The sequence below is a fragment of the Chenopodium album genome, chromosome 23 (genome assembly GCF_948465745.1).
Source record: "Chenopodium album chromosome 23, dcCheAlbu1.1, whole genome shotgun sequence".
Lineage (NCBI taxonomy): Eukaryota > Viridiplantae > Streptophyta > Magnoliopsida > Caryophyllales > Amaranthaceae > Chenopodium > Chenopodium album.
Window position 1 is genome coordinate 8220010 of NC_137856.1, and position 24273 is coordinate 8244282.

General features: G+C 34.1%; 1 protein-coding gene, 1 long non-coding RNA gene and 1 pseudogene across 3 annotated transcripts; all 3 read right to left on the reverse strand.

Moving 5' to 3' along the window:
- Positions 1-10166: 10166 nt before the first annotated feature.
- LOC145609699 (uncharacterized) lies at positions 10167-13673 on the reverse strand. The gene is made up of 5 exons (XM_081665158.1): positions 13193-13673; positions 11425-11539; positions 11158-11233; positions 10868-11082; positions 10167-10630 (listed from the first exon to the last, which is right to left on the reverse strand). Exons 1-5 carry the CDS (start codon positions 13263-13265, stop codon positions 10621-10623), a joined length of 489 nt encoding a protein of 162 aa, XP_081521284.1. The 5' UTR covers positions 13266-13673; the 3' UTR covers positions 10167-10620.
- Positions 13674-17174: 3501 nt separating this feature from the next.
- On the reverse strand, positions 17175-20936 carry LOC145609245 (uncharacterized). Its single transcript, XR_014105993.1, has 5 exons — positions 20595-20936; positions 19925-20144; positions 18445-18532; positions 18194-18325; positions 17175-17734 (listed from the first exon to the last, which is right to left on the reverse strand). It is a non-coding gene; the product is annotated as an uncharacterized LOC145609245 (long non-coding RNA).
- A 209-nt stretch (positions 20937-21145) lies between these two features.
- On the reverse strand, positions 21146-24045 carry LOC145606971 (uncharacterized; annotated as a pseudogene). Its single transcript, XR_014105469.1, has 3 exons — positions 23806-24045; positions 23531-23719; positions 21146-21934 (listed from the first exon to the last, which is right to left on the reverse strand). The product of XR_014105469.1 is annotated as an uncharacterized LOC145606971 (transcript).
- Between the last annotated feature and the right edge of the window lie 228 nt (positions 24046-24273).

Below are 24273 nucleotides of genomic sequence, written 5' to 3' on the forward strand. Positions count from 1 at the left end.
CATGGTGGTTGATGGGAGGTGGTAAGGGAGTTGCGTGGGTCTGGATGTGGGAATGGAAGCAGGGGAGATGCGAGATGGAGTTGGGATGGTGGTGGCGCTGCTGTTTGCGGCGGCTGGTGGTTGAAATTGGTGGCGAGGGTGGTGATTGCAGGTGGTGGTGTGGTGGTGGTGGTGGTGCGGTGGTGGAGGTGGGGCAAGTGCTGTATTAGTTTTAGGAAATTAATTTTTTTTGTTTTCATTTTTTTTTCTTTTTTTTCCAACCAATTACATATTGACACGTGTGCAAAAAAAATTAATTCTCAAATGTTAACCTGATTAACCGGTTTCAGGTAAATTGGGTGCAATAGAAATTAATACCCCCTAAAGTTGGGTGCAATAGATAATAATCAAAAGTAGGGATTAATTTGGGCGGATGAGGCAAAGTTGGGATTTATGGGAGCAATTTTTCCTTTTTTTTTACTCTTTTAATCAATTTTGTAGGATCTTACAATACTACGATATGATTTTACCGAATCGATCCTATCCTCTCACCGATCCAAACCTTGGAACTAAAGCTTATAATTGTTGCAGCTATTGAAGATTATTCAAGTTCTTTCATTGATATATTTAAGAGAGAAGAACTAATGTCATGTTTGGACCCAAATTGATGATTATGCATGTCAACTTTGATGCATTAGTCTGTTTACCACTAGGCGAAAAAAGCATTTGCCCACCGGTTCAAAACCCCCTTTTGCCACCGGTTTTGAACCGGTGGATTTTTGGGGGGTGGCAATAATATTTTAAAAAGCCACCGGTTCAAAACCAGTGGCAAAACTAATAGTATTGCCACCGGTTTTTGATGTGAACCGGTGGCAATAATGCCATAAAAAACATTTTTTTTTTTTTTTTTTTTTTTTTTTTTTTTTTTGCAGTTTTTGCATTTTTTCACTTAGAATGTAGCAGACAGGTATATAAATACATAATATACATAAACTACATATATTTTCATCAATAATTAGTAATCTTACACTTTTTAAGAGTGAAAAATCTAAATTTATAACTACAAAAAAAATAACTCATACAACAATTCCAATTTAAAAGAACTAAATTAATCAAATCACACCAAACAAATGGTTAAAACATCAATATTCTTCGAAGGATGGTAAAACTTATTCTGTAGAGCATCAATAGCAGCAACATTTCCTATTTTCCTGATAAACAAAAGATGGCATACAATTAGTATGGATTAGGCTAATTCGCCTAATTTCTAAAACTAATTTTCTAAAAAAAAAACAAAAAAACCACCATAACCTACCACCCACCACCTAGGAACACACGACCCCCTACCACCACCAACCGTCACCCCAACCCCACCAGCTCCAACCCCAGCCCAAACCCTCGCCTAGAAGACACGCCCTCCCCCCCTACCACCACCAACCGTCACCCAACACCACCCCAACACCACCATGCTCCAACCACAGACCCACCCAAACTGCATCCAAGCCACCAAGACCCATCACCGAAACCCACCACGACCCATCACCCAAACCCACCACGACCCGTAACCGAACCCACAACCAAACCAAAACCCTACCCAACGCCACACCCACCACGACAGCAACTAAAACCCTACCCACCCCCAAAACCACCACGACGGTAACTAAAAAACAAACGGAAATTTAATAAAAAAAACCCAAAAAACATACCTTTATAACCGAAATTGGTTTGAATTTGGTTTAATAAGGTCAAATTCGACTATGAAAAGTCTAGATCTAGACTATGAAAAGTCTAGATCTAGAGTTTTCAGGGTCGAATTTAACCTTAAAAGCCATTAATTTTTTTAACATGCACCACCAACCACAAAAGTTTTTAACACCACCGCCGGCAACGAGATAGCTTTGAGATGAGAAAAGAGGAAAGAGAAGTGAGACGAGAGAGGGGTGAGACAACCATGCAGCGACGAAGCTAAGCTTCGAGATGAGAAATCGTGTTTTTAGACGCGCAGGAGAGAGAAAGGGTGAGGCGAACAGGAGATAGAAAGGGTGAGACGAACAAGAGAGAGAAAGAGCAGGAGGAGAGGGGAGGGAAGAGAGAGGCTGAGAGAGAAATTAGTTAGGGTTAGGGGTTTATTAAGGGGAGGGGGCGGTTTTTTTTTAAACAAAGCCACCGGTTTTGAACCGGTGGAATTAATATTTTGACCACCAGTTCGGTTTGAACCGGTGGCAATACCCTTCCCACAAAATCCCGCCCATTTCCCCCTATTTTTTTGCCACCGGTTTTTAAAAACCGGTGGCCATTTGGCGGTGCCAAATTCAATTTTTCTACTAGTGTACGATGATTATTTTTCTAGGATGCTCTACATTGTAATTCATTTGTATCCATCTGCGCACTATTAAGATTTCTTGTGGTTTGAATTCTATAATCAATGTACAAAAGAAAAAGTATTATCATGTTGTACCAGCGATTGTATCATTGTATGTGTCACATTAGGAGAAATGGAGTTATGCTTTTCGGATGTTCACAGTTCATCAATGGCAGGATCTAATCATCTATGCCTACTAAGATAATATTATAAAATTCATTATGTTTTTATTGGTTGCTTGTTGATTCATTTAATTATTAATCTTATAATATCTATTTGATTTGTATTATCATCATTCCTATTTTGTGGTATTAGCCCCATCCTACTTTTCCCTACAAGTAAAAAATGTCTTTCGCTTGATTACAGGGCCGTTTCTGAGATTTTGGTGGCCTGGGGCAAAAACATGAATCGGGGCCCTAATTCACATATATTGATATAAAATTTTAAAAAATTGGGTATGCAAAATAAGAATACATATTTTATTATGATTCATAATCTTTAAAAACATCAAATTTCACAAAACATTGAAATCACATTCCCGTAACTCTCGTTGAAGTAATTACACTAGCCGAACCATTCAAACCAAGTATCCCACCAAGCAACTAGATTTTTTTTTTCCCCAAATTTTGTAATTTTTGAATGAAAGTAGTTATACAGGTTAAGAAAAATTTAATACAAAGAAGAGATCTTGACGAATAAAGTTGAGTATATATGCGCCGTTCAAAAAAAAAAAAATAGGGTATGCAAAGAGAATTATATATAATTAGATAAATTCCCATTGAAAATTGAAGAGTAAAAGGACCATTTATTATAGTTTTCATCTTCAATTGAATCGCGAAAGTGAAGGAAATTAACTGACTAAAAAATTAGGGAAGAAGGACGTTGACAAAAAATGCCATTTGATATTCTGGAATTCTACAGTACTATTATAGTTTTAAGGTTTATGATGCTCTTTTTATGTTGGTTGTGTTAGGTTTTTGTTAATTAGTTGTTGGTAGGATTATCTAAATATTGGTAACAAATTATTGGAAGATCAATAAAAGATTATTATGTTTTGTTAGCTCTCTGCCTCTCTCAAATGGATGTAAGAAGTATTATAAACATCTTTTCAAATTACGATAGTTTTTATATGATGCACGTAATGTTAGATTCCAATTTCCAAGGAGTAACTCAGTATTTTTGAATTGGATACTCATTTGAAAATGCCTATATATTTTAGTTGTTTGATTGTTGATACTTTGAATTGTTGTATCTATATTCATAAGAGCTATAGGTTTTATTTCTATTTTCTCTCAAAAAAAAGGTTTTATTTGTATTCTATCATATTGGATTAGCTTCTTAATTCCCTCCCAAGGAGTCTATGATAAATTAAATATAAATAAGTACAAGTAGGTGGAAGCGAAGGAGGAGAGTTAGGAAAGGCTATGGGGAGGGTGTAAGAGGGAGCAAGGATTTCTTAAAATTTAGGGTTTAGTTAGGAGAAATGAATAAATTGGGGATCAAAATCGCACCCATTTTATCTCCATTGATTAATTTTGCAATTTTGTTGGTTATTGCATACCGTGGATTAAATCTTTGAACCATTGAGTAAGATTGTGGAGTTTTTAAAGGTGTTGAAATTTTGAACTTATTTTATTGATTAAAATCAAAGCGAGAATATTTAAGAAGATTCAGTTAATGTTCATATTTGAGATTCTTAAGAGGATTGAGTATGAGTAATTTGCAATATTTTTTGGTAATGCAGTGAGAACACAATGAGAAATGTAATGACATTTTCTTTTAATGCATGCTATAGTGTTGTAATTTGTAAGAAGCTGACTTCACATCTTATCTTAATGTCTACAAAATTGAATTGGATGGTCGCAAATAAAAACAACCCTAAAAAGGGGCAACAAATAGTTTGTTTTTTTATATAAAAAAATAAATAATAGGAAGAATAAAGAACGGTTGGCTTCAACCGTTAAGTAGGATATACTCATATACAGTGCATATTCCTTCTTTAATTTAAAACTATTAAATGCGAAAAGAGAACAATTGTTCCGGATGATGATCGTTCTCTATGATTCAGCATACAAAACGGTTCTTTGACCCATTCTATAAACTTTATACGTCGCTTAACAGAAGAACAATTCTAATGTGTTTTATAAGGCCTATTTAAACCGTTCTCTATTCCATTTTCGTAGTAGTACAACGGAGAGATAAAGAGAGATATGTTCACTTAATTGCCAATTTTGTGCTAAAAATTTAATATTAATGTGATAGTTTGTATAGAAAGTCAATTTGATGAATAATATATTTAAACAAAAAATTCAAATTTTAGAATCAAGATAAAGAAGGAGGGAGTGGGAGATAAAAAGGAGAAGAAAAGAGAGAGAGAGAGAGAGAGAGAGAGAGAGAGAGAGAGAGAGAGAGAGAGAGAGAGAGAGAGAGAGAGAGAGAGAGAGAGAGAGAGAGAGAGAGAGAGAGAGAGAGAGAGAGAGAGAGAGAGAGAGAGAGAGAGAGAGAGGAGGGACATGGCCCGGGAGAGAGCGAGAGAGGAACATGGATAGAGGGATGTGTCGAGAGAGAAGAAGCCAAGTTAGAGAAGGGTTGGGAATGAGAGTGGGGGTCGAGAGAGTTAAAAGGGGATAGGACACATAAAAGAACCAAGGGATATAGGGCAAGCAGGGAGAGAGAGAGGGGAGATTTAGGGCAACAAAGGAAGGAAGAGGTGAGAAAAAATTCAGTAGACCATTTTGAGTATTTAATTTTGGAGGAGACGTAGTAGCTATGGAGGAGGAAAATTGAAAAAAAAAATAGAAATATGAAATAAAGAAGGTCGTAAAATAGCAATTGGTTTGAAGGAAGGAGAACAGGATGAAATACTCTTTAGAGAACCATCATTAGTACTAGGAAATTTTGTTTTTTACCACCTCACAAAAACACGAAAATCTCTTTTACCACCTCCCAAAAAAAGTATTTTACTTTACCACCTCATAAAAAACACGAATATAGGTTTTACCACCACTGAACTGATTCCGTTTAGGAATCCGTTAAGTGGGCCCATAAAGCCACGTGTCGTGTTATTCATCTTAGCCAAAAAAAGAAAAAAAATAAAATGAAAGAAAAAAATTAAAAAAAAAAAAGAAAAACCTAAAACTACCCAGCCACCACCACAGCGCCACCACCGCGCCACCACACCCTTCCCCCCAATTCACCACAACCCTCCCCGAAACCACCACCCACGTCGCACCACCAGCCCCAACCCACCTGAACCCTCCCCCTCCCTTTCCCACAACCGCGTCGCCCCCAAAAACAACCAAACCCAAAACCCTAGTTCCCCACCACGGCCACGAATCTGGCCACAAATGGCTGGTTTTGGGGCTCAGTGCCCTTCATCGGCCGATTTCAGCCTTTTAAGGCCAAATTCGTGGTCGTTTTTGGGGGGGGGGGATGAGTTTTGGGTTTGGTGGCTTTTGGAGGCGATACGGTTGTGGGGAAGGGAGGGGGAGGATTCAGGTGGGTTGGGGCTGGTGGTGCGATGCGGGTGGTGGTTTCGGGGAGGGGTGTGGTGAGTTGGGGGGAAGACGGCGGTGGCGTGGGGGTGGTGCTGCGGTGGTGGCTGGAGTAGTTTTAAGATTTTTTTTTTTTAATTTCTCTTTTTTTTTAACAAATAAAATGCTGACACGTGTTACTGTGGGCCACACTTAACGGAATTTTTGGATGGAAACCGTTAAGTGGTGGTAAAACCTATTTTCGTGTTTTTTATGAGGTGGTAAAGTAAAATATTTTTTTTGGGAGGTGCTAAAAGAGATTTTCGTGTTTTTATGAGGTGGTAAAAAACAAAATTTCCTTAGTACTATTCAAGTTATAAATTTGTAATCATACAAGTCAAGTATTAAAACGTAAATGAAGTATTTCAAGGGACTATTCTTAATGTATTCAATTAATGCTTTGTGTTGAATTTTGTAACTTATTATTGAACTAATGCAATTATTTTCGAGAGCAAATGTGGATTTTTTGTATTTTTTTCCCTTCTATAATGTAATGAGGAATTCGATAGCGTATTTAGTAATTAGCATTCTTTATTAGGAATGTATATAAGCAATTCAGTTTGCAGGGGGCTGCCAGTTAATCTTCATGATTAACAAACCTTGTCAATCTTTGTGGCCACGTCAGAATTTGAAGGAAGCACATGTTGATTCAGCAGCCGAGTCAGAAGAACCGTGATAAACGTTGGCATATTTGTTATAAACGGCGGTTAACGAAGGAAAATATAAGTTATAATTGCATTAAATGCTGATAGTTGGTGGTTAATATACCAGTCAAAGATAGTAGGTTGACTCATGCATATATCTTCCCTAACAAGTCTCATACTTCATCATCTGCAATCAAAATTTCTTTCTTGGAATGCATCCAGTTCATAAATATCTAAGCACCAAAATTTCAAATTAATTGATATTCCACGAGAAGTAATTTTATTATTTGTCATATCCAACTTTACCAAATAGAAGGTAAAATTAGATCGTACAAGTGTAGTGGAAATTGCTGTGAATGAATCTCGTGGCTCCATTGAATGTTGAGATCATTGCTTATAACAGAGCAACCATTAGAAATTTTTAGGTAGACTAGGGTAGCACGCGCGCGCTGCGCGCGCGATGCTAATTTGAAGTCCGATATGTTTTTCTACTTTGAGGTGTGGCAATATGGGCGGTTGTTTATTTCGTTTTGCAAGAAAATTATGAGTTTGAATTGAATTTTATGTAGTTGTTTTAAATGACAAATGTTAATGATGTTTTTTGATGGAGATTGTACATTAACAGAGTTTTATTATTGTTATACTATATGTGTATTAATTAAAGGTATTAGAGTGTATTGTCAAATTGCATGTGATTTTGAATGGACAATTTTGATTAAACTTGAAATTATAGTTATATGTAAAGAGATGTTGCATACTTAATGAATGGACAATCTTGCCTCTTGGATTCTCTTCCAGTTCCACTCATTTTCTACTTTCGATCTCCTTCTCTCATTACAATCTCCCGATACCCTTTATTGAAACTTTCTCTCTTTCTATCAAAATCATATGTTGTGCGTGTGCTTATTAGTGTTGTACTTTAGTCGTTTTTATGTCAGTCATCAATTATATAGGAACTATGGTGTTAGGATATTAAACTTTAGTCATTGCTAAATATGTATTTATGAAAAGGTAGTGATGGATATAAATAAATGAATGTGGTTTAATACGTTGTGCAAAAATAAAAGTTTTGTATTATATATGAAGGATATTTATAATGAGGTTTATGTAAATAATTATAATGGTTGAATATTCAATTTGTTAGTTGTCTATGATGTTGCACACGTGCTAATTAGTGGTGTAACTTTGTTTCTTTCTACTCTATTATTAATCATGTAGGGATTACATTGGTAGGTTATAAAACTATAATTTACACAAATATTGATCTTTGGAAAAGGAGTGATAGAAAATCATAAATGATTGTGGTTTTAATACATTGTGTCGAGATACAAGTTTTGTATAACGGAGGATATTTATACTGAAGTTTGTGTAAATAATTTTGATGATTTAATATTCAATGGTGTTAATTAATTATGTTCTTGCGGCCTTGGGTGATCTCATATGAATTTCTTGTTCAATGGTGATCTCATATTCAATAGTGTCATTTAATTATTGTAAAAATTTTGCAGCAGTTACACATTTTATTTGTTAGTAATTTTCATGACACAATATCTAGTACCTGAACATCTTAGTATAAAGATTAGGCGGTCTCTCTATCACTCTCTCCCTATCCTAAAAAGATAATTGCCTAAATTTTCCTTCTCAAGCTAACTTTCCTAATTATCCTTTTCTTAAGTGGTCTCTTGATTTTCTTAAGTGACGATCTTTCTTTTCTTAAGTGACCTTTCTTCTTAAGTAATCTTTCTTTTCTTAAATGAGTGATCTTTCTTCTTAATTGATCTTTCTTAATTGGTCTTTCATCTCTCAAAAGACAGTTGTCCTTATTTTCAAAAATGTTTTTTCTTAAGTGGTTGTTTTCTCTTTTTCTCTCTTAAAATAGGACATTTAATTTGTTAGCTGTCTATGATGTTGCACGCGTGCTAATTAGTGTTGTAGCTTAGTTTCTTTCTACTATTCAGTTATCAATCATATAGGGATTACGTTGTTAGGTTATAATACGTTGTGTCGAGATACAAGTTTTGTATTATGAATGATATTTTATAATGAAGTTTGTGTAAATAATTATGATGAGTCAAATGTCGTTAATTGATTATGTTCTTGCGGCCTTAGGTGATCTCATATGAAATCCTTGTTTATTTAGCAGAAATCTGACTTATTTAATTATTGTAAGAATTTTGCAGGAGTTACACATCTATTAGTAATTTTTATGACACAATATTTAGTACCTGAACATCTTATAGTACTTTGTATAGAAGATTAAGCGGTCTCTCTATCATTCTTTCCTTATCCTAATAAAATAATTGTCTTAATTTTCTTTTTCTAGCTAACTTTCCTAATTACCCTTTTCTTAAGTGATCTCTTCTTAATTGATATTTCTTAGTGGTCTTTCTTTATTTGTAGCATTTTAATAACTCTTTTTCAATTCCTAAGCTAGTTTTTCTTATTTTCATAAGTAATTTTTCAAGTGGCTTCCCTCTTTTTGTTAAGTGATTCTTCTAAAGTGGTCTATCTCAAATGATATTTCGTAAATGCTCTCTCTCTCTCTCTCTTTCGCGTTTAAGTAACCCATTTTCTAAGCTAATTGTTTTATCCTAATTAGCTAGTTGCCTTAGTTTTCTTAAGTGATCTTTCTTAAGTAGTGGACCCTCTCTCTCTCTCTCTCTCTCTCTCTCTCTCTCTCTAAGCTAATTGGCTTGATATTTGTATATGATCTTTCTTAATTGGTCTCTCATCATTCTAAAAGTGATCATATCAATTTTTTTTTTTTTTGAGGGGAAGTGATTATATCATCTAGATTGTGACTATATTATTTGGAATTGTTAAACATTGAGTCTAAATAAATTTAGTGTAGATCGGGTATATACAAGACCTTTTAATTTATACCTCACTAACTATTATTCTAATAAATTCAACTAACCTTCCTAAAATCAAAGTTAAACATTTCATTTATTTAAACACGGATGTAGTATATGCTATGAACAAAACTTTGATAAGATGATAAATAAATAAAGCAAGAGTCAATCAGTTAACCAAAACCGAACGTTATGCTTTGTGTATGGACAAATAATTGGCTTTTGTATATGGACTAAGAAAATAGCAAAACGTGAAAACTCAAATATAGTGAGATAATTTATTGTAATATAAATTCATGGAAAACCTAACCCCAAAATTAATGAACAAAACAAGCACTAATCGCAAGATATCCAAACTATTAAATACTATGAATGGTCTTGAGATCTACAATTAAATATTATGAATGGTCTTGAAATGATTCTCATCTTTTCCTTCCACTATTGTCCTAAATTCTCGCTTTCTCTTTCTCTTCCTCCCTCCCCTGGCCTTGTTTGCCTGCTCATTCTTTGGAAATTATAGGTGATAATTGCTCCCCTTTCATAAAGTCCACTAGTGGAAAAAAGGCTATCCGTAACGGGCAAAAACTGTCCATCCGAAACGGGCAGCGGCCGTTACGTATACGGCCGTTACGGATGGCCTTTCTTATTCGTAACGGGCACCGTCCGTTACGAATAATAGGTTATTCGTAACGGGCAGCTGAAAAGCCCGTTACGAATAACGGGGTTATTCGTAACGGACATTTATGTTGCCCGTTACGAATAATGGGTTATTCGTAACGGGCTTTCAGGTGCCCGTTACGAATAACGGGGTTATTCGTAACGGGCACATGTTTTGCCTGTTACAAATAGAAGGGTTATTTGTAACGGACAGGTTCTGCCCGTTACGAATAATGTGAGAATCAATTAAAAAAAAAACCAGCAAATAAATGCTAGACATCAAGCTTGCAAAATTATTTTATCAATATATATATATAGAGTATACACTTAATAATTAAAGAGTAATATACAATCAGCAAAAGCTGCTTTAATTATTTCCTAATAACTAAAACTAAAACAAAGCAAAAAGAAAATCTCAATTGTAATAATAATTAAACAAGTTTACTTAAGACTACCATCTGATTAAATTATTTTCCTCTAGAATAGTGTGTTGAATAATTTACATCTTCCACCATTAATCTGAGTAGCTGCAACTTTGATCTCAATTCCGAGGCTGCCTCCAAACACCATCTTCAGGTTACCTCCAATAAATCTCAAGACAACCTGGAAAATAATCACATTCATCATTTAGCAAAATCATCAAAATAAACATTTTCCATATTCTTAATTATCACAGCAAGTAACACCAGGTTATTCGTTTCACTTAAGACCTCCCTTGAGTTGCTTCTTCAACACATAAGTGTTTTAACATTACTTTCATGTAAGATCACTTTGGGTTCTTTTGTTCAGTGATAAATGTTTCAACTTATAACCAAGCTGAAAGAAAAAACGGAAACCTACTGCTTTTTCTTCTTAGTTCTACGCTTTCTCCTTGGCTTAGGAGCATCAGAATTGGAACTCATGTTGCTACTCTGGCCTGTTTGTGAATTAGAGGATTCTCTGTTATAAGAATTGAAGTTTCGATGGATTGTTGTGTTCTTGGGTGTGATATTCCTCCGTGTTATAGATTTCCGAGGATAAGGAAGTGGCATTAAATATCGAGCCGACTTTTGTTTCTGCATTAACCAAGTACAGCAATTTAGTAAATTAAATTCTCTCAAAGCATATATTTCAAATGGACAAGTACATACCTGATTCCTCTCATCACTGGATAAGCCAGACGCAGCTTTACCAGAACGTCCCCTAGAAGCACTAGAAGCTTGTTCCCTAACAACATCAGACAAGTTTTGCAATTAAAATACGCCAAGGATTTAGACAAATGGAGCCAAAATAGTAATAATCTATTAATATGCTTTCATGAGCTTCAAAAATTTTAGTGCCATTACAATCATTCTGCATCCTCAATTTAATTAGAAATGGAAACAGAAGCCTCAAGAGGGAGGGGAGAAATGGGCCACCTCGCACTTATATCTGTTAACTCATCATCTGCATCTGCTTCATCACTTGAAGTCCCTGATACAAAGAAATCATCATCACTGAGATCTGCTAGTCCATCATCCTCACTTCCTGTCTCTGCAAACAAACAAACAAACAAACAAAAAAGGGTATAAGTTTGAGTTAACACATATTTCATACTTCACACATTAGACAATGCGCTGACTGAGAACCCAAATATTGAAGGAAAGAGGCATCAGACAAGCATACTTAAAATTCAGTGAAACTGCAATTGGACAAGTATGTGTTGAAATCTTAAATGTGCTACTATTACATAATATGCTTAACTACCACTCTAGGTGATTACTATTTACTACAGCAGGATAAGAATCACTCTAACCAAACTTAGAGAAAACTAAACTCACTTTTGGAACTCCATTGGAATCTTATTAAGAACCACCAAAAAAATAAAAAAGGGAATTGGATCTAAAAAAAGTTCAAATTTGTCATAACAATAATGTAAAAAGGGGGAGCAAATAGACTACCGAGGGGCAATTAGTTCAGGGATATTGTAATGCAAACAATCATTATAAGCTTTATTGATTTTATAATCATGCTTTTAAAAAAATAAAAATAAATAAAAAAATAAAATAAAATACAAATAATTTAAAAAAAAAAATCCATCTTCCACCAGTGTTAAAATAATCCATACAGTGCTCCAACAATTCAAGTCTACACTTACAGTATGGAAGCAAGAAACAGAATTGGCTATCAACATCACACAGTTCATTCTCTCCCTTTTCCACAAATCACACACAACATAATACTAAGTAAGAAATAGATCATGCCATGATCATAAAACCACCCATATAATTAATTAACATGATCAAGTACTCCTTATACTCTCCAAAGCCTCATAATCATGGATATGACACTGGTCCAAGACATTCCATATTCAATAACAGCAAAATAAACTACTAATATCAGATCATCAGGCCCCTCATATGCAAGTTCGAATGAGGGTCATCCAAGTACCACAAATTGATTAATTCACAGAGAGCAAGTCAAACATACACCTTTAAACTAGCCAATGCAGCAGCTCCCCTCTCTATCTTGTGAGGAATCATACTACACAAGCAAATTCACAATAAATACTATTTACCACAACGAAGATTACTAAACACAATATCACAGCACACCAAAATTCAACACCAATTTCTATAATAAAAGCTAAACAAACAAAAAAAATTGAAAGCAACTAAAAGGACAAAAGATAAAAACCTTTTAGAACCATAAGAATGCACTAATCTCCGAGAAAATCCAAACATATTTCATCTCACAATTTAATCTTTTTCTTCTAGTTTTCAAGTAATAAAAGATTTTCGATAAGGTGGCAAGAAATCAATCGTATGAATTTGTCAGAGGAGTGTTTATCTTGGAGAATAACCTGGGCAAGCTTTAAAACTACAACAAACAAACTAATAGCTGTATTAAATTCATTCAACAAAATTCCCCATCTTTTAATTTAAAAGAATCATCAGGATATAGTCACTTCATCAAAAACAGACTATCTAATTTTCAATTAACAATCAATCAAAAATCAAATCACAATCCAATTTTCAAGTATAAATTAAGTTAATTAAAAATCTCAAATTTTTCATTAACATACTACATTTCTCAAACATAGAAGCTATCCTATAATATCATGTATCAATTTAACACATAAAATCCGATATAAAATAGATCGAAAAATAGAAAGCCAGAATCCAAAATAAAGAGCAATAGAAATACCCTTGAACGGTACCCAGAAGCTCTTAGAAGGAGCACGAAAATGAATAGGACCATGAGAAGGTTTAGTGTTCATCCTCTTACGAAGAAAACGAAGTTACTTCATCTTTTGCCGAACAAGACCACCAGAAAAGTGCTACTTCTTCGCAACGAACCACAACAACACGCTGCCCAGATTGTTGAGCAAATTAGAAGAAGAAGATCTGGTTGCGTTAAGGAAAGACCTTGAGAAGGATCCGGCGCAACCCCCGTCAATAAACCCTTGGATCTATAAAGCAAATCAAACCCCCAATTTAACCATTTTTCTCTTAGATTCATGGAGGAAAGGAGAGGAGGACTGAGTTCAAAACGAGGGAAAGAGGTGAATGACGTCGAGGAGAGGAAAGGAGAGGAGAGAGAGAGGGAGTGAATGACGGCCGTGAAACGAGGGAAAGAGGTGAAGACCGTGAAACCCTAATAAAAAGCCAAATGGGCTCATCTATAAGTTGGGCCAAGTTTGAGCATTGTATCGGGCACATTACGCCTGTTACATGTAATATAGTATTTGTAACGGGCAAAATAGTGTCCGTTACGAATACTTATTTATTTGTAACGGGCACTAATTTGTCCGTTACAAATTTATACGTATTCGTAACGGACACTATTTCGCCCGTTACAAATAAATAAGTATTCGTAACGGACACTATTTTGCCCGTTACGAATATCTTAATTGTAACGGGCAAACCTTTGCCCGTTACAAATAGCTTGTTACGAATGAAATTTTTTCCACTAGTGGTCCTTCCTTTATCTGCCTAAATTGTCTTTTGTCTTCTTTCTTTTTTCCAAAATCCTTCATTCTTTTTTTTTTTTAAATGGATTTAAATTATAGGCTATATTTGCTCATTTCTTTCACTCTCTCTCACCCTCCTAATCTAGCAAAAAATCTATAGTAAAAGCGCTTTTAATGCATGTTGATTAGTGTTAATCAATAAACATATGATAATTATAAGTTATATTTTGCCGGACAATTAACTAAAGGTTTTTATCTTATTATAGCATAGATAGCTTGTTGTTGTGATGTTTAATGAAAGAGCTCGGGCTTTAAAACATTAATATATGCTACTCCTTTTGCCCTCATTTTTTTTGTCTCATTTAACTTTTCACCTTTTCCAAAATTTGTTCTAAAATGTACATATCTAATTCCATGCACTCAAAAATAATAAAATTTTGATATAAATAAAAAAAAAAAAAAAAAATCCAACAAGACCACTCCGTACTATTTTTTAGCTCAATGACAATTAATGGGCCAAAGTAGTAAATGTTTGACCCAAATTTCTAAAATGGGACACACACACGTGCAAAAACACTCAAGGGAAGAAGAGAATTATAAGTGAAGAACAATTATCTTGTTTATATAGATAAGCAATTGTATAAGCATTTAAGCATTACAGCTTTAAATCTATACATTCAATATTTGCAAGATATAAAATATCCATGACTTTTTTTGAAAGAAGATATACATATGACATTATTCTGTTGTAATAAAGATCAATACCCTGTTACATTTCTGAACTAATAAATTTAACACCCAGTTGTATCACACTGCTCTAGATTGTATGCCAAGTAAGCACAGCTCATTCAAATTCCGACTCTTACGATAAATCTTACTTCAGCTCCTTTCTCAACACTCACTTCACCTGCCAAACGATTAGGTGGGAAAAGTCTATCAAAGTGACAACAAGAAGTTGTGCTTTTTAAATCTTTCTTAATTCCATACTCAGTAACTCCATTGCCATTATTATTGAAAGCGTAATTAGTTAAACAAAAGTATTTAAGTAAAGGAGATACCACACCTTAAAAAGAGAATTGAGGCCAGACTATGCTAAATGGCTTTTTAGAATTGTATCCTTAGTGTTTTTTAGGATCGACATTAATTCCCTCCCTAAGAAGCATACATATAACCAGCAATTCAGAGCCACCTTATGGTGGAGAGCAACGACATAGCATCATACACTCAAAAGAAGTTTCTCACTTGCTCTGACAATTTGAAGGGAAAAAAATGACAGCTTATGCACACCAAAGTAAATAGTTCTGACATAATAGGCATTTACCATTCCTAACAAAGAAACAATCATCCAAAAGCGATTTTAGTTTGTAAACCGATTTGTTTGACGTATTTAGAAATGGGGCAATGTTGGGGGGTTTTTAAAATTTAATATTTAAGTATGTTATGAGTTTGAATTGAAATACAAAATGTGCAAGTCGTGTATTGTAATGTTAGAAATTAGTTCTCGTTAGAAAAATAAATGTAAGAAATCATTGTCATTCTTGCTTTGTGATGTGGCAATGTGTGTTTTTTTTTCAAATAGTTAATGAGTTTGGAAAGAAATGTATATTGGGTAACTTTAATAAAAATTGATAATAATGTTTTTGGTAAGGTTAAAAAAATCGAGTCATCAATTGCTTGGTCTCTCACTGGCCTCTCCAAAGCCTATTGACCTTATTTTCAAAAATGATTTTTCTTAAGAGGTCGTTTCGTCTTTTCTCTCTTAAGATAGTTGCCTTGATTTTCCTAAGTAATTTTTTATTTAGTCTCTTTTTTCTCTAACATTTTAGTAAATTTTTTTCCTAAGCTAATTGTGTTTTCATAAGCTAATTGCCCTAACTTTCTTAGGTGATTTACCTTTCTTAAGTTCCCTCTCTAACTCATTGTTTCTTTCTCTCCCTCTCATAAGCTAATTGCCCTAAGTTTTTCTCATAAACTAATTGTGTATAATTGCTCTAGTTTCTTAAGTTATCTTTCTTTCTTTAGTGATATTTTTTCTGAAGTGATCTTTCTTTATCTTGAGTAATTTCTATTTCTTAAGTGGTCTCTCTCATTAATGGTTTCTTTCTTTTCCTCTCCTAAGCTAATTGCCCTAAGATTCTCACCTAAACTATTTGCCCTGAGTTCTAAGCTATCTTTCTTTTATTTAGCGATCTTTCTTCGTAAGTAACTTTTCTTTTTGAGTTATACTTCTTAAGTGGTGTCTCTTTCTTTTTAAGCATTTTAGTAACTCTTTTTCCTAAGCTAATTTTTCTTATTCTCATATGTAATATTTCAAATGGTTTCTCACTTTTTGTTAAGTGATCTTTCTAAAGTGGTCCCTCTCAAATATTGTTTCTTAAATGCTCTCTCTCTCTCTCTCTCTCTCTCTCTCTCTCTCTCTCTCTCTCTCTCTCAAGTGAGCTTTCGTAATTGATCTTTCTCTCTCTAGTAGATCGTTTCCTAAGCTAATTGCCTGATTTTTATGCCTTAAGAGGTTTTCCCTTAGTGCTCTCTATCCCTCTCTCGTGAGTTTTTCTTAAGAAATCAGTTTAAGAAACTGTAATTAGTTAAAGTGATCCATCATTTTATTAGTAAGTTTATTCATAAATTAATTGCCTTAATTTTGTTTAGTGATCTTTCATAAGTGGTATCCCTCTTTAATTTATTTTCTAAGTTAATTGTCTTGATGTTCTAATGTGATTGTTCTTAATTGGTCTTTCATCTCTCCAAAGCCAATTAACCCTATCTTCACAAGTTATTTTTCTTAAGGAATGTTCGCCTTTTTTTCATTCTTTAGTTAAATTTATTACCATGATTTTCTTAAATGACTTGTTATGTGGTCTCTTTTTTTTTTTCCTATGAGTTTTTATAAACTTTCTTCCTAAGCTAATTTCCCTAAACTTCTTAGAAGATATTTATTAGAAAAAACTTAAAAATTTAAAATTCAGAAACCTTAGGAATAGAAAAATTCAAGAGATTGCACACTATTTTAACACTTCTTATCTAATCTGGTCGTAAGTTTTAAATAATGTAACACTTCTTATAATAAAATGATCTACATTTTTTTTTTTAATAATTGCTCTGCTCTCATGGTATTTAGTGTATGACACCAAATATACATATTTCCCATCAGGAGAAGCAACAAAGAGCAATATAAGTTTAACGATATAGAAGTATACAACGTCAAAATCCAGTGTATATATGAAACCAACTTTTATTAAGATATTTGCATTTCCTTAATTTCCCATCAACCTAGAGCATGCCATGTTAATCCAAGCAACAATGCTAGAATAAGAAAAATCAACAAGAAGATGCAGTTAAAATCTATTACCTAATTCATCAACACAAAAATACAAAAGTGAAACCAAAATACCAAAAACGCATGGACTCCATCAATTTTACAACAATCACCCACAATGAAAGGATGCATAACAAACATAAAGATGATTGCTCCAATTACTATCTTGCAGGTGTTACCAAACCCCATTTATGGGATTAAGGCTTTGATTGATTGATATAGGTGTTACCAAACTCATTATTTTAGATTAGCCAAAATTATATATTCTGTGCTGGAGTTTATCCTTTACCAACGCTCCATCCTTCCTTGGTTTGGGAATTGGGATCATGGCCAGTAAGCTTTGAACCTTGATCTTTCAACTGCAAATGAGCTGATGCTTGTTCATGCTGGCTACCATCAGAACCTTCACCGATACTACAGCATCAGAGATATCAGTCCCTGCTTTATTCAATTCAGGTGCCTGAAAGGAATCATGACATCACAAAACATGAAAAAAAATTAGTCAAGGGCACTAAATTTCAAATAAACTAATTCTCCATTCCTGTACAATGTATGGAGACACAGTTAGATCAAAAGACCAGACAATTAGAAATTAACACTACTAACAAGACAATTCAACATAGTGATAACTGTAGTTAATCCAGATCAGCAGCCAAAAACCTAACTCTCAAATAGAGTACCACCAATAATTCAAGGCTTCAGACACGAGACAAATTCAATGAAACTAAAATTTATGAAAGCTAAATAAGTTGCAGAATGCCGCAGTTCAACAGAATAGTAAAGTTATAAGCTTCTTAAAAGAGTCACACACAAAATGTGTATTCCAGCTAAAAAAATCTAGAATTAAGTAGTTTTATGAATTGAGAATAATACACGCACGCACGCATGCACATGTAATCTTCCAGTACTACAAACTCACCATCTGAATTCGAGCTTCTTTCAATAACTAAGCTACGGCTTCACAGACGAAATGTTCTGAACATATGCACATATGGGTGCTTAGACTTTACCAATTGTCGTAATTTGCTAGTAGTCAGAGGCATCTGCTTGGCTTTTCCATTCAATAAAATAAGTTAAGGATGAAAACGTCGCATACAAATTCGAAACATACAGGTCCTGAGCAAAATGGTAAATATATCAAAAGCATGCTTTCAAAGGGCTTTCAAATACCTATTTCCAAGAGTACTTTATAAGGCAATATATAACCAGTGCTTTCATTCTCTGCATGGGCAATAGCGTCCCTCCAATCACAGAGACCCTGCAGATAGATACCAAGTTAGAATCAGTTATAACAAGAGGTGACAACACACTCTTTAGAAATTAATTTGTAAACATAGAACGCCATACAATTCACATTGCACAAGTTCGGTATTAAATTGGCCAAAAAAAAGACATCAAATTGCTATACTAATCATACTTATAGCAACAATGGATAGCTGCTGCAATATATGCTACTTAACGTATTAGTCATAGGAATTAGTTGAAGATCTAAACAAAATAAGAAATGAATGGGATCACTTACCCCCCCCCCCCCAATTAATAACTGCCAATCTGCTGATCCCTTTACCATCAAGAACTCCTTCAAATGAAGTTATGCTGGGATGATGTAAATCAATGGCTTCCATACTCGGATTGAATCCAATTATGCCAAGTTCCATTAACAAATATTCAGCAAATCAACATTCAGAAGCTCGTAGCTTAATTCTATAAATGCCTAAATCTATGATACTAACATTTATTATGTATATCATCAAAAGGTTTGCACAAAAAGAAGATTTCAGAAATATATAATCCAAAATGATTGAAACGTTAAAGTACATGGAAATTAATTCAATCACCGTATTATTGACCTATTTTTCTCCCAAATTAAATATCACTCATGTAATGTTGCAGATCTTTACTAATTATAATCCAGGAGAAGTAAGGTGATTATATGGGTCATAGACAGCCACACAAATCTGCAAATCTTTATTAATTATAATTCAAGAGAAGTAAACTCTGTTGACTGAATTGAAGAAATCAAGTGTGCCCTGTGCTTCAGCAGCAAGCTTGTCTCAACACTCTAATACATTCTAGATGGTCTTAACACTGTAATGCACACATGCACATGTAATCTTCCATTACTACTGGGCTTATGACTATCATTACTAATGGAAGAACAAAATTGATGTTTTACCCAAACAAAACAGCCAGTTCAGCTTTTTTTTTTTTTGGGGGTTTTTTCGTAGTCCCTAATCTATCTCTTTCTATATAGCCTCACAAAGCTACCTACACTTGTTTTCTCTTCAACTATTTTTTTTCCCTTTTTTTAATGAAATCTTGTATGTACAATAAGTCTTTAATCTTCATTAAAATGAAAAATATGATAACTATATATGTGACTTTTTTTTAAAAAAAAAAAAAAATCAATATAGCCTGAGCCCTTGACCCTTACCCTTGAATCAATATAGACAGTTAGAATTATACGAAGAAAAAAAATATCAAAAAATAATAAATCTGAAGCAAATAACAACACAAACATTACAAAAGAAGATAAATTAGCCAAGATAAATTACTCAAAACTAAAGGGCAGGGTAAGTAGGAGTAGCTCTTTGCCATTAGAGGACAGTTGGAGAGGAAGTCACCAACTTTTACTTTATATCTTAATTACCCATATTAGAAATTTAATTCTTTAGATTGGCAGGCGGGGCAAGTTGCTGGGTGCATTGTCTGGGGTGATGCTGGGTGTACTGCTAGGGGTGGTGGTGGTGACATTCGTGGTGCCAGCAGTAGGGTTTCTGCCTGCTGCATTACTTGTTTTGTTTAATCCCAAAAGGGCTCTTTACTGTTTCAGCTGCTCCTGTTGCAAGGCTCTTCACTTGCTCCCCTGTCTGTGTAATATAGATAATTTAGTTTTAATTAGCTCAAAAAATTCCAACAAAGTTATGTTAAAAATATAATAAGGCACTTATATATACTTATATTATATATAAATTGCATCTTTTGTAATTTTTGTTTACAAAGGTCACTGAGGAAAAGGCAGCCAAGGAAATCTCATATTAATATGCATACCGTCCATTTTTTTGCTCTCTTGAAGAAATTCTCTATTTAAAACTTCAACAATGAATTAATAAACCTGTCTATTTACATTTTATAACAGTAGAGTCCAAAATTTGAATTAACATTTAATAATAGAGACAAATTTCCGAATTTTATAAATTTCGAAATTAATTTAATATTTGGAATTTTGAGAAGCTACTTTCAATTCATAAAAGAAATCATCAAGAAATTAGGTGTTATCTTCCCAAAAATTTCATCCTTAGCAATATCTAGAATCATACCAAGAAAGTCAATGAAATCAGATGCTTGCCCGTAGTTGATGAAAAGACCCACCAGTTGTTCTTCACCTCCTACAAAAAACCGCAATTTTAGATCTTAAAATCCATAGCACCTATAATTGCTAAATCAATGTACTTAATGTGAAGATTATTAATAGTGTGAACATCTATGAACTAACTGAATTAAATCAGAGAAACTCTAATCTAAAAACGAATAGAATTGAATCGAGAAAACCCCTAAATTTTACTCGAACTGAACTAAATCGATAACCCCCAAATTTTTTTTAATCAAATTTGACTTGAAAATTTCTCAATTTAAAGTTGAACTGAACAAAGGAAACCATGAGAATGAAGATATACCTTATCAATTTGTCAATCGAAATTCATAACTCTTCATCTTCTACTCACACCTTATATTGAGTATATAAGGCTTTAATCAAATACAGTGCTTAAAATCAGTCTCTAATATAGCCTATCACAAAAGTATAAATCTCATTCTATAAGAAATGCCCTTTATTAACTTTTATTAATCTTGATAAATTTTGTGCAATAAATAAAATGAAAATAGATTGAAATATCCAAATTCTTCAAATCTCAACTTCAACAAACTTCAAATAATGCTAAAAGTTCCATTCCATTCAATAGTACAGCACTCAAAGAACAATTTGAAACTTGTCAACTTAAAACTTCAGCTAAAACTATATAAAGTCTACTTCAAGATTCTAGTAACATAACTAACTGGCAAAAAATATGCCGATACACCTAATTCTCATGGATAGCCATCACACGGTAAGCTACAACAATTAGTACCTCCTGGGGTAGCGATCCAAGTACCTCCCTGAAGGACATTCGTATGCCAGATGACGACGCCCTCCACACATATTGCAGATCACTGGTGTAACACAGTCCCTACTCATGTGCCCTAGCTGCTGGCAGTTCCTGCATACAACATCCCTGTAACCACCACCACCACCACCTCAAACCACACTTCCTCTCCCAGCAAGATCATCTGCCTTAGGGCAACCTCTTGCTACGTGTCCTGACAAGTTGCACAGGTTGCAGACAGGTTTATTAGTACAGTCTCGAGCAAGGTGACCTGTCCTCCTACAGTTGTTGCAGGCCTTCTCGTTGGTACAGTCTGGTGCAAGGTGGCCTTGTTTGTAACAGTTGTTGCACAACCTCACATCACCGGGTGGTGGTGGTGGGACATGACAGTCCCTGGCCTGGTGACCACCCTTGCCACACCTGTGGCAAATGCCCTCATTAGGGCTGCTGTTGGCTGTGTGGCCAGGTTCTCGACAGTTCCAACAAAGAGACTTTGTGGTACATTCCAGGGCAATGTGCTTGTTTTGATTTGAAACCAAACAGCAGAGCAATTTGGTCAGCACACTTATAAACCCAAAATTGTTTTTGTAACACACCAAAAAAAAAAAAAAAAAAAATTAAGATATCATTGGAGTGCAACTAAATGGAACATATTGTGACATTTTTAAATAGATCTCCTTTAATACTACGTAGCATATAATGAAAGTGTCAAACAAATCTTTCTTCGTGGAGTACATTAGCTACAATACAATTTCGTCATCGCTAGATTGGAAATTCATCATCAAATTCTATAAGTTCTTAATCTGTCTTTCCGTAAGCTACTCGAATACTTGTTTCTTAAAAAAACAAAAACAAAAAGCTACTCGAATACTAAAGTCTTTATCCTATTACCTATTACACGACCATGGAGAATGATTTGTCAGATGAAACTTTCTGATTTTTGTATACCTGTCCAAGAGAACTATTTCTCTAATCTCTGCATCTGTCACAACAGCTCCAGTATAGTCCATATTAGCTTATGAGTGCAGATATTTGTACCTTCAGCTCTAGTTCTTGGTCACATAGCTCAACACGCATATGGCAGTTTGTAAAACTGTTTAGCATGGCAAGAACATTACATATCACTGGCAAAGCATGAAAAGTCAGGCATTTTGCTGCACTATGTAATAAGAGAGTGGAAGTATCTACAAGTCTACTACTCAAAGCCTCAAAGGAATAGACCAGCCCACATAAGAAGGAACTCAAGCTTCATATAGTTCATAGTCCTCCATAAAACAAACAAATAAACCTGACATTAACTCACCTGACCCAACCAGACCCCCCCCTCTCCCTCTCTCTCATCTTCACTTCCAAATTCCCTCTCCTTCCCCCCTTCCACTGCATATCTGCATTACCTTATTCTTTTCTTATTACTTTAGTTTTACATGCTTCACTACCCTCTCTCATTCTCCCTCTTTCATCTTTACTTCCATACTTTTACCTTCTCCCCCCACAATTGCATATCCTCAATTAGATAATTTCAGAAGCCTAATTTGATTAAACTAACCAAACAGCAAAGTTATCTTTTTGTTATACCTTAATCCCACTTCCCAAAACTCGAGCAGAAGCTGCAAGAAGAGATAAAATTGATTTTGTTTTGATTTGAAACCAAACAGCAGATTAATCTTTTTAAAATTAAAACCTTAACCGTACTTCCCAACACTTGAGCAAACATAAAAACTACCGACCCCAACAATCATCCAAATTTAATTTACAAGATAGAAACGATTTTGCATTAAAAAAAAAAACACCAAGAATTAACCAAATAATCAGTGAATAATCAACCAATCCAAAGATTCAAACAACAATTTAGATCCAACATAAAAACTACCGACCCCAACATCACAAAATTAATCATCCTATATAAAATAAAAAGACAAAATTTATTAATTGAAAGCTCAATCAAAATTTATGAAACAACAAACTTGGGACTGAAGATTGCCTCCTCACGAATACGATTACAGATCAGATTAGATGGCATGATTAATAAGGGAGAGAAAGTGAAGAAATTTAATTTGTCTTTTGTTTGTTTGATTAAGAACAATTAAAAATTTTAATAGTGGCGGTGCAATTACCTGAAGCAATCGAGCAAATTCTTCATCAGACTTGAGCAATTCCTCATTAACATGAGAATCAACAGTAGCCAACGATTCGGCTGCAACATCTTCTCCAATTGAAATCAAACAAACCTTTTCCTCAATTGAATTTAGGTCAGAATCATCAAAAATGATCCTAATATTATTATGATCATCATCACAAACGATCTGTAACATTAAAGCAAAAAATGAAAAAATTTGATCAACAAAATATTCGATTTTCAAAGTGAATTAAACATAAATTAATAATTTACAGCTTTGTACCTTTTGTTCATCTGGAGGAATTGAAGTGAGAGAAAATGAAATAAGAGAGAGAGAGAGGTAAGAAGGGAAAGCAGAGTCTCAGACCACGGGTAAAGATACACCACAAGATTGAGGTGAGAGAAGCACATGGAATTTTTGGAGGGCAAATCAGTCACAACACTGTAGATAAGGAAATGGTAGAACAAATATAGGGGCAAATTGGTCAGTACACTGTTCATAAGGAAACCCATTTTTTTAGTGTTGGTGCTTTTATAGGGTAAGGATAGATTTTGTTAAATTTGTAAAATAAAATTTTTTAAAAAAAATTGGAGTTGAATTCAAAGTAATTGTATACAAAAAAAAAATAAAAAATAAAAAAAATAAATCTAATAAGGACAAGTGTTTTAATTATGTAAATTCCATTTACTATTATTTCCCATTAATATAATAATTAACATAAAATTGAATCAATAAAAAAG

Excerpts from the sequence above, each read along its gene's own strand:
- LOC145609699 (XM_081665158.1), bottom strand. The coding sequence starts at position 13,265 with ATGAACACTAAACCTTCTCATGGTCCTATTCATTTTCGTGCTCCTTCT. Across the intron at positions 11,540-13,192 it reads CTTCTGGGTACCGTTCAAGG|AGACAGGAAGTGAGGATGAT; the intron begins GTATTTCTATTG and ends GTTTGTTTGCAG. Across the intron at positions 11,234-11,424 it reads TTAACAGATATAAGTGCGAG|GGAACAAGCTTCTAGTGCTT; the intron begins GTGGCCCATTTC and ends TGATGTTGTTAG.